The sequence below is a fragment of the Ovis aries genome, chromosome 1 (assembly GCF_016772045.2).
Source record: "Ovis aries strain OAR_USU_Benz2616 breed Rambouillet chromosome 1, ARS-UI_Ramb_v3.0, whole genome shotgun sequence".
Lineage (NCBI taxonomy): Eukaryota > Metazoa > Chordata > Mammalia > Artiodactyla > Bovidae > Ovis > Ovis aries.
In genome coordinates, this window is record NC_056054.1 from 203953234 (window position 1) to 203970786 (window position 17553).

Genomic DNA, 17553 nt, shown 5'->3' on the forward strand with positions numbered 1-17553 from the left:
GCAACCCCATGAATTGCAGCATGCCAGGCCTCCCTGTCCATCACCAACTCCCGGAGTTCACTCAGACTCAAGTCCATTGAGTCGGTGATGCCATCCAACCATCTCATCCTCTGTTGTCCCCTTCTCCTCCTGCACCCAATCCCTCCCAGCATCAGTCTTTTACAATGAGTCAGGTCTTCTCATGAGGTGGCCAAAGTATTGGAGTTTCAGCTTCAGCATCAGTCCTTCCAGTGAACACCCAGGGCTGATCTCCTTCAGAATGGACTGGTTGGGTCTCCTTGCACTCCAAGGGACTCTCAAGAGTCTTCTCCAACACCAGTGCAAAAGCAGTAATTCTTTGGCACTCAGTCCAACTCTCACATCCATACATGACTACTGGAAAAACCATAGCCTTGACTAGACGGACCTTTGTTGGCAAAGTAATGTCTCTGCTTTTGAATATGCTATCTAGGTTGGTCATAACTTTCCTTCCAAGGAGTAAGCGTCTTTTAATTTCACGGCTGCAGTCACTGTTTGCAGTGATTTTGGAGCCCCCAAAAATAAAGTCTGACATTGTTTCCACTGTTTCCCTATTTCCCATGAAATGATGGGACCAGATGCCATGATCTTCATTTTCTGAATGTTGAGCTTTAAATTTTTTCACTCTCCTCTTTCACTTTCATTAAGAGGCTTTTTAGTTCCTCTTCACTTTCTGCCATAAGGGTGGTGTCATCTGCATATCTGAGGTGATTGATATTTCTCCCAGCAATCCTGATTCCAGCTTGTGCTTCTTCCAGCCCAGCGTTTCTCATGATGTACTCTGCATATAAGTTAAATAAGCAGGGTGACAATATACAGCCTTGACGTACTCCTTTTCCTATTTGGAACCAGTCTGTTGTTCCATGTCCAGTTCTAACTGTTGCTTCCTGACCTGCATATGGCAAATAGAAGTGGAAAAGGTGGAAGTAGTGACCAATTTCCTCTTCTTGGGCTCCAAAATCATTGTGGAAGGTGACTGTAGCCATCAAATCAGAAGACAGTTGCTTCTTGTCAGAAAGCAAGGACAAACCTAGACAGTGTGTTGAAAAGCTGAGACATCACTCCGTCGATAAAGATATAGTCAAGGCTATAGTCGTCCCAGTGGTCACATATGGTTGTGAGAGCTGGACTGTACAGAGAGGCGTGTTACACAGATCCAGAGCTGTACTAAAGGGAAACAAAAAGTTCCTAGCTGTTGGAAGTTACAGACAAGAGGGAGATGGATGAGACCACATGAAACATGGCCAGCATGGCTCATCATTGGAGGGCGTGCAAGTCAGTTTTTTGACTTCAGTTACCTTTTAACAGCAGGCTTCTTATTTAATAACAGTTATCTTGAGGCAACTCTATTACATTGCTAATCAACTCTATTAGAGGATTATTTCTTGTAATCAGATAAAGTTTACTCTCTTCTTTCTATCTGTTGACCCTCCTTCTGCCCTTTACAGTCCATGTTCACATGACAGACGTTTAGCTATTATTCCCCCCAGCCCCTCTCTTTAGGGAAGAGGAGGGAAGTTAACATTTGCCTGATGTCTTCTGTGTCCCAGGCACTTGCTTCACTGTTGACATCTTCTTTAGCCACCATGTAGTCGTCAGAACAGAGTTTTCTTTGTGTTAACCTGCCTGACCAGAGCAGAGTCTAAGCCTGTGACTTGGTCTTTTTGTAACCACTGGTTTGTAATCTCTCAGCCCCCTGGACCATGTCAAAAACTTTGTCAAGAATACTTTCATAAGACCAGTCTGCCTCCAGAATCTGTGTTCTTTCCACACCACCACTCACCATCCCCTTCCTCCATGCCAGGCTTGAGGTGATAGAGTGTTGCTGAACAAGTGGGCCTGTTAAAATCATCTGTCTGTTCTTGAAAACTGTTAATACTGCCCATGGAGAACTCATCATTTTGCCTGGGGATATTCAGTTAATCACAGGCTTGGTTTTCTACTTCCATGTGGGATTGATGGTAAAAATACGCCCTTAGATTCTTGGGAATGTTTTGTAGAACAATGGAAACAGCAGTGCACCTTGCACATAGTTTTTATTGAAAATGATTTATAGACCCTGAGGAAAAAGTCATATAAAATAAAATGAAAATGATTTTCAAGAGTCCTGTTCTCTCTTTCAAAACCATCAATAAAAACAAGCAAGTTATCAAAAAGCATGGGTTGCCAACAAAGTAGGGAAAGGTTTGAGCCTTTCTAAAAGTGATGTGGGACCCCTTAATGCCTGTGGCATATTTAAATTTTCTAAAAGGCTTACACATCTATTACCTCAGTGCATCCCCACAGAAACCCTATGACATGGGTGGCTGATGAGGGAGAAAAGAGGTAAGTGACTTGCTGGGTCCTCAGGATGACAGTTCCCATAGTGATGGACTGTCATTAATGTTTTTTTCCTCAAAGAAATACAAAGTCCTTGACATGAATGGTCAGTATCCTTTAATGACCTTCCTCTCGCATGTGCTTTGTCCAGGGTAAACTAGTTGGAATCTGTGGCAGTGTGGGAAGTGGAAAAACTTCTCTCATTTCATCCATTTTAGGCCAGGTAAGATTTTGTTATTGTCCTGGGCATTTTCTGCTTCTTTGTCTGGATTCTGCTTAACAAGAGTCTCAGGAAAAATAAGCTTATTTCCTGAAGAGAGTCAGGAAAGGTGGAAACAAAAGGACCCTTGGTCTGTATCATGCTCCTGCCACTCCCCACCCACTCTTACCCCTTAACAACAGCATTGTATCTGGGATGGGATTCAGCGGGACCCATGGATACCCAGCTCACTTGTTCCTCATGCCTTCTTTTATTCAGCATGTATTTATTGAGTGCCACAGGTGTGCCAGACAGTGTGTTGGGGAATGTCAGAGGTCAGGGACTGACAAACTACAGACTGCCAACAAATGGACCAGCCTCAGCAACCTCCCTGTCAGAGAGAGGGCCTTCAGGATTTGATCTAGCAACAAAGACCTGCTCCATTTTCAAGCTAACCACTGAAAGAATTATGCCCTCGAGGAGTTCATGGTTTGGTTGGGGTGCTAGGCCTTCTAGACACACTAGCAATAGTGCTCAGAGGACCCAGAAGTCAGCATTTCAAGTAGGCATCATCCAACTAAGACAGATTGTCTTCTACTATGTTTTAGAACCAAATAATCAGGAGTATAAAGCAAAACCCCATGTGCTTCTAAAACTTGGATTAAACAAGCTTGGCTTAGATGATTGAGATGAGGATAAATGTAAGATTATTCCTGCTGATGGATAAGGTCCTCCGAGTCATTTATCCATGTTGAAGAAATAAAACAAGGGATTGGGGAAGATTTTCATGTAGCATCCACTCTATGGGTTATTTTGTCTTGTTCGGCATCATTGTCACAGTTGGTGGAGCAAAGGTGTTCAGGGTGGTCTGAGGAAAGCGGCATCCAAATCATCGGGAGGGACAGCTCCCTGCCCCTGCCCCTTCTGGCTTATGAGACTGTGCAGAGGTTGGGCTCAGCCACTGGTGTTTGCTAAGAGCCAAGAACCACCTACATAATTTCTGGTCATCAGCCAAATTTCAGGGCCAGTGATGAGAGACACAGGCGGACTGAAAGGGAGGATTGGTGGGCAGCAGTGAAATTGAAAACTGAATGGGTCTTTGCTTCTGGATCAAATCCTGACAGAGAGGCAGGGGCTACTTGTTAGCCCTGCTTCTTTAGAGTTTAACCCCTTATTGGTGGTCTGCAGTGTGGGGTGTTTGTTCTGTAGCAGCTGGAAGAGCTGGATTTCCACAATAGACCCTCCAGGTTTCTGAACACTATGCATGCCTTATCTGGGAGAGTGCTTACCTGTGTGTGGGCAGTATTACAGTCTTGTGTGTGTCCGTTGTGCGTTACTGTGTTTGAGAGGACAAGCTTGTATGTGCATTGGTTAATGAAACCATTTCAAGCTATAGCATTCATAACCCAAGACAAGCATCTACTGTTAGTCCCTTCGAAAGGAACCCTGAAAGAGAGTAAAATGAGTAAATTGATTCATGTCAATCCCTGCAACTGAAAACATAATTCAGAGCACACAGCTTATCATGTAATCTCTTCACATCGGAGTGGAGGGTCTGTCACCATTATGTAAATACTTTATGCTGCTGCTGCTGCTAAGTCACGTCAGTGGTGTCCGACTCTGTGTGACCCCATAGATGGCAGCCCACCAGGCTCCCATCCCTGGGATTCTCCAGGCAAGAACACTGGAGTGGGTTACCATTTCCTTCTCCAGTGCATGAAAGTGAAAAATGCTAGTTGATGTCTAATTGGAATTTTTTCCCCCCTCTGGTCCTCATTTTATAAAAGCAGCTGACCTAGCCAACAGCCTGGATTAATTCTGTAGATGAGTTGGTCTGCCCTCATCATGAGGCAGGGACTAGCTCTAAATCCTTGCAGCATCCTCCCCAGGGGAATTCTGCAAGCGCTTTCTGGGTTCCTTTAATTAGAACAGTTTGCAGTTAGCAAGAAAGGATGATAAAGTAGCTTATGAGCTGCTGAATGAAATATTCATTCATTCAAGTCATGGGTTATGCTGGGCTCCCATCACACATAATAAGCAAGGAGAACTTTGATTTTCTTGACTGCTGTGGAACAAAGGTGAGAGTGGGATTTGGATTCCAAAAGCATCCAAGGAAACCGACTAGACTGTCAACTCCCTTGTGGAACGTGGGGGGTTCTGCTGACTCCAGGTGATGACTTTGCATTGTGATGCCATTGGATGGTGTCTCTTTTCCTAGATGACACTTCTAGAGGGCAGCATTGCAGTCAGTGGAACCTTCGCTTATGTGGCCCAGCAGGCCTGGATCCTCAATGCCACTCTGAGAGACAACATCCTCTTTGGGAAGGAATTTGATGAAGAAAGGCAAGGAATGTTTGGTTTCTGTCATGCTTTCCTCTTGGCCATGGGAGATGCAAGGCAGCCCAAGTCAGCAGGCTCTACCCCAACCATGCCCCTGACTGGGTCTTTTTGTGTCCCTCAGATACAACTCCGTGCTGAACTGCTGCTGCCTGAGGCCTGACCTGGCCATCCTTCCCCACAGTGATCTGACAGAGGTACCGGCCTTCTGCCCCTGGTGGGCCAGGGTGTCTAGCAGAGAGGATTCTGGTAGTTGGGGGGCAGAGCTGTACTGGAACGCCTCCTAGGCATGCACCTTAAATTGTGGGAGAAGAACTTTCACAGGAGTTTTGCTCTCATTGGGACTTTATGTTAGGGACACGTTTGTTCCTAAGGGCAGGCATAGCAACATTGCCTATTTTAAGCACATAAACTTCATGTGTTGTGGATTTTAAACAAAATCCCATTGTTGGTGAACAGTTCATATTTTCTGTACTATTCATATTTAAAACCATTATTCAATCATATGCCTGTTGAGATTCCTTGAACTTTATTCTTCCAACCTCTTTTTACTCATGTAACTCTCTAGAGAGCCGACTCTCTCTAGAAAGAAAGAGGCCTTAACATAAAACTGCCTTTCATTGCTTCTCTGCCCTTGAGTAGTTCCCCGAGGCTTGTCTTTGGAACTGGCCCTCAGTGTTAATGCTCATCTTCCATGACCTGCCCTTGAGGTCTCTGAGGCTGACTTTTATTCAGTTGACTTCCATTTAAGCCCTCAAACCAGATTGGAGTGGTTTGATTAGTTTACTGGGTCTCAGATTCCAGTCCCCTGATTAGCAGCACATCAGCAACGTCACTGCAGACTCTCAGCCCCACTAGAGGCCTGAATCATGGCTCAAGAGGTGGGGCCTCTCGGTCCATTTTAACAAGCCCTGCAGGTAATTCTTATACATGCTCTTATTTGAAAACCTCAGAATTAATTGAATTTTTTTTTTTTTTTAAGGACAGCATTTTTTTTTTTTAAAATACAGAGCCAGTTACTGTTTGACAATCAATTTTTTTTTTTCACTTAGTAACATTTATTAAGTGCTTGTTATATGCCAGCTGCCTGTGCAGAAGCTTCTGGGGGCACTGGGAATATAAAAGAAAAGGACAATAATCTGTAATCTCAACAAGCTTACAATTGGGAAAGACATACTGACAAATAGGCACAAAATAAGGTGATGAAAGAGTCCCCTTTCTTTTGGGTGTTAGTGGAGAAGGGGAGGGTAGGCTTCACAGAGGAGAAGATGCCAGAACTAAGCAGACAAGTACAGGAGAAGGCACGACAGTAGTCACGTGTGTTCATAATGGACACACAATGTAACTGAGCAGACACACCTGCTCAGATCCCAGGGTATAGAAGGGGCATTGACAGTGGAGGCTAAGAATTGCTGGAAAGCCAGTTGGTAAAGGGCCTGCTTTGTCAGCCATATCTGGGGACTTAGATTCTATCCTTTAGGACTAAGCAAGATGGTCAGCTTTGTGTTTTGAAAAAGTCATTCTGCCCATGGAGAACGGATTGTAATGGGGCATCCAGAGGATGTGGTAAGGCTCAGACACAGAGTTGGTTAGTAACCAGATGGTTGTAGGAGAAAACGAGGCATTTGGGTTGATACCCCCAGTTCTGGTGTGGGCCCTAGAGGATACAGCAGCATTCCATCCAGGAGGGGAAATGAAGAGAAGGAGCTGGTTTGGGTGGAAGAGAGGAGAGGTGACTGAGGCAACCACTGAGTGTCGTTCTAGATTTGAACTGGAGACTTCCTTGTGCTTTCTGGGCTCCTATAGATTGGTGAGCGAGGAGCCAACCTGAGTGGTGGGCAACGCCAGAGGATCAGCCTTGCCCGGGCCTTGTATAGTGACCGAGACATCTACATCCTGGACGACCCCCTCAGTGCCTTAGATGCCCACGTGGGCAACCACATCTTCAACAGTGCTATCCAGAAGCATCTCAAGTCCAAGACAGTTCTGTTCATTACCCACCAGTTACAGGTATGTGCTTCCTTCCCCAAGCTACCCACCTTGACTTGGGCAGTCAGAAACAGGGAGGCGGGCTTGGTCCAGGTACCTTCATGGGGCTCCTTGAAGTCCCTGGAATCATGGTGTTCCCTTCCTCAGCAAATAGCCTCCTGCTTCATTGTACCAATAAAGCTTGTTGTACCAGATGGCCATCTGAATCAGAGATCCTTGGAGCATGTTAGCTTCTGCATATAAATCAGTAAGTAAAAGGGCTAAGAGGAATAGGCTGAAAATGGAGTCTGGGTAAGAGATAGTTTGGAAAGCATTCTGTTAACATCTATATGTGAGTGGGTACTGTTTAGGAAAAACAAGCTGTCTCACTCTGTCATTCCATAACAAGCAGCCACTTCAGAGAGCAGATCAAGGAGGTTGCCATCTGCTTTGCTTACTTTGTCAAGTTTAGGGGGCTAACCCCCCATTCTGCCACAGAAAGTCTAATTATGTGTACTTCTGCGTCTAGTAAAGGGATGTAAAGTTTAATATAAGACTGTGTGGCTTCATCAGCAGATTTATATCAAAAACTGGAGAACCTGCTTTTTGAACCTGCTATATCACAAGACAGGATAAACTAAAGCAGGAGTTCTCAGTCTTAGCTCTCTGTTGTGGGGGCCTGTCCTGTGCATCCCTGGCATCTATCTACCAGATGGCAGTAGTACCCCCTCCCCCCCCCCACCAAATTGTAACAATCAAAAATGTCTCCAGATATTGCCAAGTGTCCCCTGTGGGGGGCTTGGTCCCCTGGCGGGGGGCTTGGTCACCTCCAGGTGAGACCCGCTGAAGTAAGGTATAGGTGTTTGGATGTATTTGCACAAATAATCAGCCACACTATGTTGTCCCTGTCTTTGTCTCCAGTACCTGGCTGACTGTGATGAAGTGATCTTCATGAAAGAGGGCTGTATTACAGAAAGAGGCACTCATGAGGAATTGATGAATCTAAATGGTGATTACGCTACTATTTTTAATAACCTGTTGCTGGGAGAGACACCCCCAGTTGAGGTAAGATTTGCGTGGTGTGTGTGTGTGTGTCTTTCTAGTGAGAGACAGATGTTACCATAGTGAATGATGGAGAAATCTCTACTGAACTCATTGTCTGTGTCTTGCTGGCAGGGGTCTTGTTTTCCAGTGACCAGACTACTATGCTTTAGTCCACACACTGGTTCTGTTCTAGGAGGGCAGGACTGTGGGACTAGAGAACCAGGGTCTTCTGTCACTGAGAATTCATCAGTAAGGCGATGACAAGGAAAAGGATGTGGGCTCCGTGTGTGCTATTGTTCAGTCATAACTCAATTTCTTAAACTCTATTAAATCCTAACCAGAGCATTACGAAAGCTCCTTTCTTAACAATCAAATGAATAATATGGCAGGGAAGAGACATTAAATCCTGCATACATTTGAAAATTATCCATGGTGTCTTGGCTGCCAAGTTGGCACTTATTAACTAGCACCGACTGTGTCCCAATTACTGGTTTAGGCACTTTATAGATGTCATCCAGCTGATACTTTGCACAAGTTAGAGTGGATAAGAATAGCATAAAGTCTACTGTGTTTGGAATTTAGGTCTTTAGTGACTTTGGGGAGAGCAGGGTCTATGGAATGGCTGGAACCCAGACCTCAAAGATGTCAGGAGTTAGGGAAGTTACATAACTTAACTTTTAAGAAGTTGGAATGTCTCTTTTCAATAAGAGCAGCAACTCCATGGATGATTTGCTAACATGTCCTTTGGACATTTATCTGAATGGCCATATCATGATAACTGGAGACACTTTTTTTTTTTTCATTAGATTAATTCAAAAAAGGAAACCAGTGGTTCACAGAAGAAAACACAAGAGAAGGGTCCTAAAACAGGATCAGTAAAGAAGGAGAAAGCAGTGAAGCCAGAGGAAGGTAATGAACCTTTTTGAGAATTGTCATTAAAGTTTTTGCTTTTGTTTTGTTTTGGCATTTTATTTGCATATATGTATTACATCCCTAGAAAAAGGATCCCATGGTTTTCCCTCTAGTGTGTTTTCACACACTTGCTTTTTCATGGTCCATGATGCCAGATAAGATTGTCAGTACAATGAAAATGATGGGATGGGGGCTCCTGTTTTTCCACATATTTGAGTTGCCCATCATATCTGGGGCTGATCCCTCCTCACTTGTTTAACCTGCCCATGAGGTTCACAGTAATTTTCCCAGCCCTGTGATCATCAGTTAAATTTGCCATTATAACCACACTTCACCATCAAGTCAAAAGCCTGATGATGACTGTGGCACATGGACTGGTAAGAACCTGGTGCTTGCCTCTCTTTTTGGCATTGATGATGCCCTTGAGGTCATCAGCCAGCCAGGGCATTCATGAGTGCCTGTACGGCAATGCAGATGCAGAAAGATGATGTAAAGTGTGTCATTAAAGTTTATCGGAAATTATGCCATGTAGCAATTCTTGCTGCCTGATACCATTGTCTGTTGTGGAACACCTGGCCTCATATCTCTAGAATAACAAGATTCTTATATGATTATCGGGAGACCACGAGGCAACTTCTGTTTGCTCAAATAGACCGAGGCAATAAAAATGACCTTTACTCCTATGCCTTTTTTTGCTATGCAGGGTGGAGTGAGGTGTAGGTAGTCATAGCTGAGTCATCTTGACTACGGAAAAATTGAATCATGGGTAGAGGTATACCTTTCTTTCCTGTGATTCATCCCTGCTCTTTAAAAGTCATGCCAACCAAAGCAAAGGCATGCCAGCTCTAAGAATGCCCACATCCTCAGTTAACCCCCCTCTGTCCCCTCCCCTCGTACAATGATCACTCCTTGGCTTGTCCCAAGCAGGCACCAGCAGGGCTGTGGTGAAGAGTTACAGCCAAGATTTTTCCTGCTTGATTTTCCTATCCAGACTCCTTGGTCCTGTTTTTTAAACCCTTCATCTTATCAACCAAAACACATCTTGAGAGTTAGAGAAGCTGTTTGCAATACTTTAGGCATTTTCACTTTTGTAAATAATAAATAGAAATGCATTCCTGTTTTAAAGTTATTTCTTCTGTGTTACCTTCTCATCTGACATGTTGAATTCAGGACTTTTTTTTTCTGGTTTGCCGTATTGTTTTCATTTCCTTGGTCTTAAAACCGCAGCAGACATTGGGTGTTAGAAGTTGACCATACTGAATTCAGGTGTGATTGGAGATAACTTACTCTCACAAAGCAAACACAGCACAGAAGGCTGAGATATCTGTCAACTCCTGCCACAGGCAGTAGGAAAAAACAGAATGTCTTTAGGGGACATGTGACCTAGAGACTCTCATTGTAAAGTGGTCTCATTGTAAAGAGGCCTGTGTGGCTTGTTCCAAGATAATTGCACAGCATGTGTGATAAAGAGGTGGGGCTTTCTCTGTATTCTCTTGTCAACATCAATCTCCTGACCAGTCCAGGGAGCCCCTAGGAAATATCCTTAAATGTTTTTTCTCTTCCCACAGACAGTCACCCCATCCTACTGAATTTACTTCCTGAATACTCCATCCCCATGGCCACAACCCTGGTTTTCAGTCAGTCAGTTCAGTCATTCAGTTGTGTCCGACTCTTTGTGATTCCATGTACTGCAGCACGCCAGGCTTCCCTGTCCATCACCAACTCCTGGAGCTGACTCACACTCATGTCCATCAAGTCAGTGATGGCACCCAACCATCTCATCCTCTGTCATCTCCTTTTCCTCCTGCCTTCAGTCTTTTCCAGCATCAGGGTCTTTTCCAATGAGTCCGTTCTTCACATCAGGTGGCCAAAGTATTGGAGCTTCAGCTTTAGCATCAGTCCTTCCAATGAGTATTCAGGACTGATTTCCTTTAGGATTGATCTCCTTACTGTCCAGGGGACTCTCAAGAGTCTTCTCCAACACCACAGTTCAAAAGCACCAATTCTTTGGTGCTCAGCTTTCTTTATGGTCCAACTCTCACGTCCATACATGACTACTAGAAAAACTGTAGCTTTGACTAGACAGATCTTTGTCAGCAGAGTAATGTCTCTGCTTTTTAATATGCTGTCTAGGTTGGTCATAGCTTTGCTTTCAAGGAGCAAGCATCTTAATTTCATGGGTGCAGTCACCATCTGCAGTGATTTTGGAGCCCAAGAAAATAACCCTGGTTCTTACCTTTATCATCTCCCACTGAGCCTGTTACAGTTGCCTCCTTTTAAATCTGTCCTCCACATGAACAACTAGGAGATCTAGTTAAAAACAGGAGACCAGCCAACTGCCTGGGGCCTGAGGCCTTTCAGTGGCTTCCCAGTTTCAAAGCAGCATTTTTAAAATCTTTTTCCTGATGTGGCACAGATCCATTCTTTGTCTGAGATGCTGCGATGCATGGAAGAGGCTGCCTGAGGTGGCTGGTCTGGCCATCCCAAGCCCATCTCCTCCAGTAGGGCTGGGAGTCAAATCTCTACACCCCTGTAGCCCATTCTCTTGAGAAGTTCTTATCTGAAGGATAATCTTCAAATGCCTTTATCCTCTGACCACAGCCTGCTTAATCAGCCTTATCTCCCACCACTCCTTAGGCATGCAGAATGTTCTAGCCATGCTGAATTGGATATCTGTGTATACTGATTTCCTGTTTCCTCACACCTACGCCCATCATTTCCCCACCTGGCTGACTCTGGCTTACCTTTCAATATGGGGATTTTCCCTGGTAGTCCAGTGGGTAGGACTCCACACTTTCATTGCAGAGGGTGTAGGTTCAGCCCTGATAGGGGAACTAAAATCCGAGTCATGCTGTGCAGCTGGGAAAAAAAAAAGACACAATATGGACCACATAGAAAGTCTCACCTGGACCTCCCTGCTAAGCCCCTCACAGCTCCTCCAAGTAGGTTAGGTGCGCTTCTTGAATGTCCCCATGCTGCCCTGCAAGTAGTTCCAGCATTGGGGTTAGCACATTTTATTATAATTTTGTACTTATTTATCTGTATGTGGATGAACTGAGCCAGGGACCTGGTCTTAATCCTCTTTGCCTCTCCAGGGCTTATTCCTGGGCCTGGTTCATAGTAGGTACCTGGTAGATAGATATTAAATGGATAAATGAATGCCCCTGGAAAAGGAGAAATAATTCCAACCTAGAGCTCTGTGAAACTGTGGGCTTTGGTTCTACTCTTCTACAGGTGACTTCATTTTGGAAAAGCAGCTTTTCCTTTCTGAATTGCGTTTCTCTTTTCCTCACCTAGGGCAGCACGTGCAAATGGAAGAGAAGGGGCAGGGCTCTGTGCCCTGGTCAGTGTATGGTGTCTATATCCAGGCTGCTGGGGGCCCTTTGGCGTTCCTGGTCATTCTGTCCCTTTTCATGCTGAATGTGGGCAGCACCGCTTTCAGCAACTGGTGGTTGAGTTACTGGATCAAGCAAGGAAGTGGGGTAAGATTCCTCATTGATGGGAAAATTGTACGTCTAATAATATGGCTGTCTCTTCATATTCCCTGGCTCATCTTAGGGAAAGTGCTCTAGTTTTCTGTTAAAAGAGGTAATTAAACCCAGGATTAAAGAGATGAGTCCCTAAGATAACCTCACCAGGTAGTTGCTCCCTGACCAACTCACAGAGCAGTAGCGCTTACCAGGAGCACATCTACAGGCTGTCTGTTGTCATTAGAGAAGAGAGGGGAAACAGGCAAAGCCTGCCTTGTGTTTATCTCTACCAGCTCCCAGAGTTTGTTTCCTGTACCCTGCCTTGAGCCAAGAGTGGCCCTGACAAGGGCTTCTTGGATGTCCCTAAGGGTCTTGCCTCACAGAACCTTGCTTCCAAACAGAACACCACGGTGACTCAAGAAAACAGGACATCTGTGAGCAACAGCATGAAGGATAATCCTCTCATGCACTACTATGCCAGCATCTACGCCCTCTCCATGGCAGTCATGCTGATCCTGAAAGCCGTTCGCGGAGTGGTCTTTGTCAAGGTATGCACTGGGGCCTGTGCTCCTCTTCTCCCTGGTGGCTGTGTGGTCAGGCTTCTGCCTGGCACCTCTTGGATTTATTCTGAGTTGGGGAGCTCCTCTGAAGCAGGATGCCTCTTGCCGAAGTGACCTGCATCCCGTAGACTTAGCCCTTTCCGGTTAGCCACCTCCTTCCTCCATAGCCACTTGCCCTTCTCTGGCTTTGGACCCATGGAGTGGATACTGAGCCTGCTGAGTCCTGAGTCTCTGATTGCTCTGTACTCTGCTCCTCAGGGCACATTGAGAGCCTCCTCCCGGCTCCATGATGAGCTTTTCCGAAGAATCCTTCGAAGCCCTATGAAGTTTTTTGACACTACCCCCACAGGAAGAATTCTCAACAGGTTTTCCAAAGACATGGATGAAGGTATTTCTCACTGCTTCTCTCTGTTGTGCTCCAGAGCATGAACCCCCCAGCACAGTGGCTGCAATATTTGCATCAGGAACATGTTAGGTTGGGCATTTTCTCCATGTTGCAATTTCTCTTTAGGCTAAGAACCTATCTGATTTTTCATCTTTCATGTGAGCTCTTACTTGATCTTGTTTAACCTGAAAACCAGTTCAGAGGGCTGAGCATAAAGGCTTTGGACAGGGTGTCTGAGAGTCCAAAAGACATATTTACTTGTGGGTGGTGCGTAGGTTCCTGGATAGGTTTGCTGGATGCTGAATGCTTCATGGGCTGTGCCAGCACCAGAACTTAAATACACTTGACCCTTGAACAACAGGGTGGTTGAGTCTGTGGATATGAAACTGTGGGTGAGGAACCACATCCATGGAGGGCTGACTGTAGATTACATGCAGAGTTTTGACTGCATGGAGGGTCTGTGCCTCTAACCCCCATGTTATTCAAAGGTCAACTGTACTCCCATAGCCCGTAATAATAGTGATGCTACCTGACATTTTTTGAGGGCTTATACTATGTTACAAGCAGTTTTACATGCATTATCCTAGCCATCATAGCAGTCCCGTGAGGTGTGGGTATCATTTCACCCACCAAATGCATGGGAAAGCTGATATCTAGAAAGGCTGACTAGCTCAAGATGGCACAACTATTAAATAGCAAGCTGGGAACTGAGCTCAGATCTTTTTGACCCCAGAACTAATGTTTTTAACTACTTACTGTGCTGCCTCCATAGAAGGAGTTTGTTTCACATGTTGATAGGCCAATGTATAGCTATGGCCAGAGGTAACAAGAGATCGAAACCATCACTGATACACAAAACAGTGATACACATGTGAGTAATATAATCACGTTTGTATTAAACTCACATACGCACAGATGAATAGGAAAGAGACTGCTGAAAATCAGTGGTATCAACATGTCTCAGATTTGTATGAAAATAGGTGGGGGGAGGAGATGTCCAAAATGGGCGAAGAAAATGTTAACTCTTGGAGGTTCTATATTCTTCCAGTTTTTTGTATGTTTTAAATTTTTGTGTATGTTTAAAATTTTCCATGAAAAGTTTCTTAAATGTTAGCAGCAGTTCATTCATATTGGTAAGAATAAGACTATGTTTATTTAATTTTTTGCATATTTATTTTCCAAATATTTTATAGCAAACATATATTACTTTGCAAAGTGGGAAATGTTTAAGGGGGTTGGGCAGCACAGTGAAACAAAAAGAGGACACAGGTGAGAAAGATCACGTAAATGCTCTTGGGACAAGAAGAATTAGAGCAACTACATTTCCAGATTTTTATTTGGTCAGGCTGTTTAAAATACAAAAATAGTCACAAATTTCAGATATGGCTCTTTGGGAGCCTCCTTTTGTTTTTTAAAAATTCTGGCTGTTTATGGATCCCAGCATCTGACACATGTTCCTTTACCGTTTCCCCAGTCGACGTGCGCCTGCCGTTCCAGGCCGAGATGTTCATTCAGAACGTCATCTTGGTGTTCTTCTGTGTTGGAATGATCGCAGGAGTTTTCCCATGGTTCCTCGTGGCAGTGGGGCCCCTTGTCATCCTCTTTTCAATTCTGCACATTGTCTCCAGGTAAACAGGAAGTCTTTGTGTGTTTCAGTGCAAAGGGTGAAGCCAGAGTTGCCAGTCCACCCCTCTGACACAGAACTCGTTCTCTCTCCAGGGTCCTGATCCGAGAGCTGAAGCGTCTAGATAATATCACGCAGTCACCTTTCCTCTCCCACATCACATCCAGCATACAGGGCCTTGCCACCATCCACGCCTACAACAAAGGGCAGGAATTTCTGCACAGGTTAGTTCCGTGGGGGCCAGAGGGCTCATCAGGAAGCCAACATCTCAGCATTTAATGAGAGTTTAAGAAGCCTTTCAAAGTCAAAATTGGGGATTATAAAGCTCATTACTAAGAGTATTAGTGATTTAATGATCTCTGCTGATTAAGATTCACTTGCTTGGTGGAACTCCCTTCTGAGAAAATGGGAAGACAAAAACAGATTTGGAGTTTTTATTAGCTTTCAGTTCTGAATGGCTATATTTGACAGAGTTTTGCTCCTTTTTTTTTCTTGGAAAAGTAAGATATTCATAGACAATAGATTGGCATTTTATTTAGTTGTTAATATTGTTTGTGTGAGAAATTTGTATACTTATATAGTCATTGTGGAGATTTATGTTAACTAGAGGTTGAACTAGACTAAATGTCCTTCAGTAGAAGACTGGTTAAATAGGCTATGGTGTCCCCATATAATGAAATATTATGTGACCCCTAAAAAGAATGAGACTGCTTCCTAGGTACTGATGTGGAATGATCTCCAAGTTATATTAGATGAAAGAGCAAGATACAGATGTGCATGTATAGTTTGCTCCTTTAAATATGTGTCTATAACATTTAGAATATCTGAAAGAACACACAGGAAACTAACAGCTGCCACTGGACAGTGGAAGTGAGTAGCTGGAGGAGGGCAGGAGAAAGACTGACTTTTCATGGTAAAACTTTTTGTACCTTGTGAATATTCTGTCTTATAGAGTATATAGTTCATTCCAAAAATTAAGTAATTAACGTTAAAAAGTAACTCTAGGATAGAAAGGTTTGGTTAAATAATTCTGAAAAATCTATCCTAACTTTAAGCAAAAAAAGAGTAAAATATGTTGACCATGTGCATGTGTAGGTATGTACCCACATAAACGTGAGGGCATTGGAAAAAATACTGGGAGGAAATGCAGCAGAATATGGATTCTGGTTTTAGCTGAGTGGTGAGAGTACTGGAATTTTACATTTCGCTCTTTTTTATTGTGTTTCCTGAATTTTCTCTAAAGTGCACATATCTTCTTATAAGGAGGAAAGGGATTTTCTTTAAGGCAAAATATCTGCCTACCCAGGCCTCCCACTCTGGAGTTCTAGTTGTGTGTGACCCCAGACCCTCAGGTGGGCTGAGAGCTGCTCTCTAGGACCCCTGATGACAGAGGGTCTCCTTCCTGCAGCGACAAAGGTTGTCTCTGTCTTTCTGTTCACTCACTGCTTCTGGTTCTTTGCTCCATGGCCTTGGGAAACAAGTATGTCAGCAGACCATTTCTACTTTCTCGCATTCAGTCCAAGAGTCTTTTTCCTGCTCTTGTGCCATTTCTGCAGTTTGCATTTGTACCCTCTCTTTCCTCAAGAAAATGACCACTGACCTAAAACAATTCTCTAAAGCTTAAACAGCGTCTTTATTTGGTCTTCTTCCCTCTTGCTTTCCCTGTGCTGTTGAAGTAGATATGTTTTTCCTAGTATCTGGAATATGTTTCTTTCAAAGGGTAAAACTAGGAAACCCCCGTGTCTTCCTGTGTGTGGAGCCTGGAATACTCTGCACTCCTTAAGTTTCCATATCACTCTCCTGGTTACAAGCAGTAGTGTTATACTTTAGCATTAGCCCTCTACCCAGAACTCACCCGTGCTTTGGCATCCTCCATGACTGGGGTTGTGTGGTACTTTATTTACTTTATTAGGTGTTCTGTCTTCCTCACAGGTACCAGGAGCTACTGGATAACAACCAGAGTCCTTTCTTCCTGTTCACTTGTGCGATGCGGTGGCTGGCAGTACGGCTGGACCTAATCAGCATTGCCCTGATCACCACCACTGGGCTGATGATTGTTCTCATGCATGGGCAGATTCCCCCAGCATATGCAGGGCTTGCCATCTCCTATGCTGTGCAGGTTAGTCTTTGGGATGAGGGCATTGTCTTTCTCATACATTGGCCTAGGAGAGGCCTGGTAGGCGGCTCTGCCCTAAGCTGCTGTTTTACCTCTGGCTCCTAGAGCTTCTCCCCATCTGCTTTGGCAGTAGCACTGTGGACTGGAACACAGTCAGCCCTCCATATCCCCGAGTTCTGCATCCATAGAGTCAACCAACTGCAGACCAAAGATATTTGGGTGGGGAAATTCCAGATGGTTCCAAAAACTGAATTTACTATAGATGTACAACTATTTATGTAGCACATTGTATTTATAACTATTTACCAAGTCTTTACACTGCTTTAGATATTATAAGTAATCTAGAGATGACTTAAAGGATACAGGAGAATGTCTGTAGGTTGTAGGCAATTACTAGGCCATTTTATATAAGGGGCTTGAGCATCCTTGGATTTTTGACAGAATCCTGGAACCAATTCCCCATGAATGCTAAAGGTTGATTTTATGGGAATAAAGGGATTTAATTCTGTTGCATGTGTTTATGAAGTAGGTGCTGTTTTTTCTTAAATAAACAGATTTTGAAAATTTTTTCTCAATTGTAGATTTATGTCTTCACTAACCT

The 17553-nt window shown here is 44.1% G+C and overlaps 1 protein-coding gene across 7 annotated transcripts in view; it reads left to right on the forward strand.

Annotated features, from left to right (window-relative positions):
* The window catches only part of ABCC5 (ATP binding cassette subfamily C member 5), an 81329-nt gene that overhangs the window by 39370 nt on the left and 24406 nt on the right, over window positions 1-17553 (forward strand). For all 7 annotated transcript variants that reach the window (XM_060419847.1, XM_012098084.5, XM_060419856.1 and 4 more), the window contains 12 exons: window positions 2489-2560; window positions 4755-4879; window positions 4998-5070; window positions 6680-6883; window positions 7763-7906; window positions 8692-8794; window positions 12095-12279; window positions 12669-12815; window positions 13086-13215; window positions 14687-14840; window positions 14932-15060; window positions 16769-16955. In XM_060419847.1, the coding sequence (XP_060275830.1) occupies window positions 2489-2560; window positions 4755-4879; window positions 4998-5070; window positions 6680-6883; window positions 7763-7906; window positions 8692-8794; window positions 12095-12279; window positions 12669-12815; window positions 13086-13215; window positions 14687-14840; window positions 14932-15060; window positions 16769-16955 (1653 nt within the window). The remainder of the gene's footprint in view (window positions 1-2488; window positions 2561-4754; window positions 4880-4997; window positions 5071-6679; window positions 6884-7762; window positions 7907-8691; window positions 8795-12094; window positions 12280-12668; window positions 12816-13085; window positions 13216-14686; window positions 14841-14931; window positions 15061-16768; window positions 16956-17553) is intronic.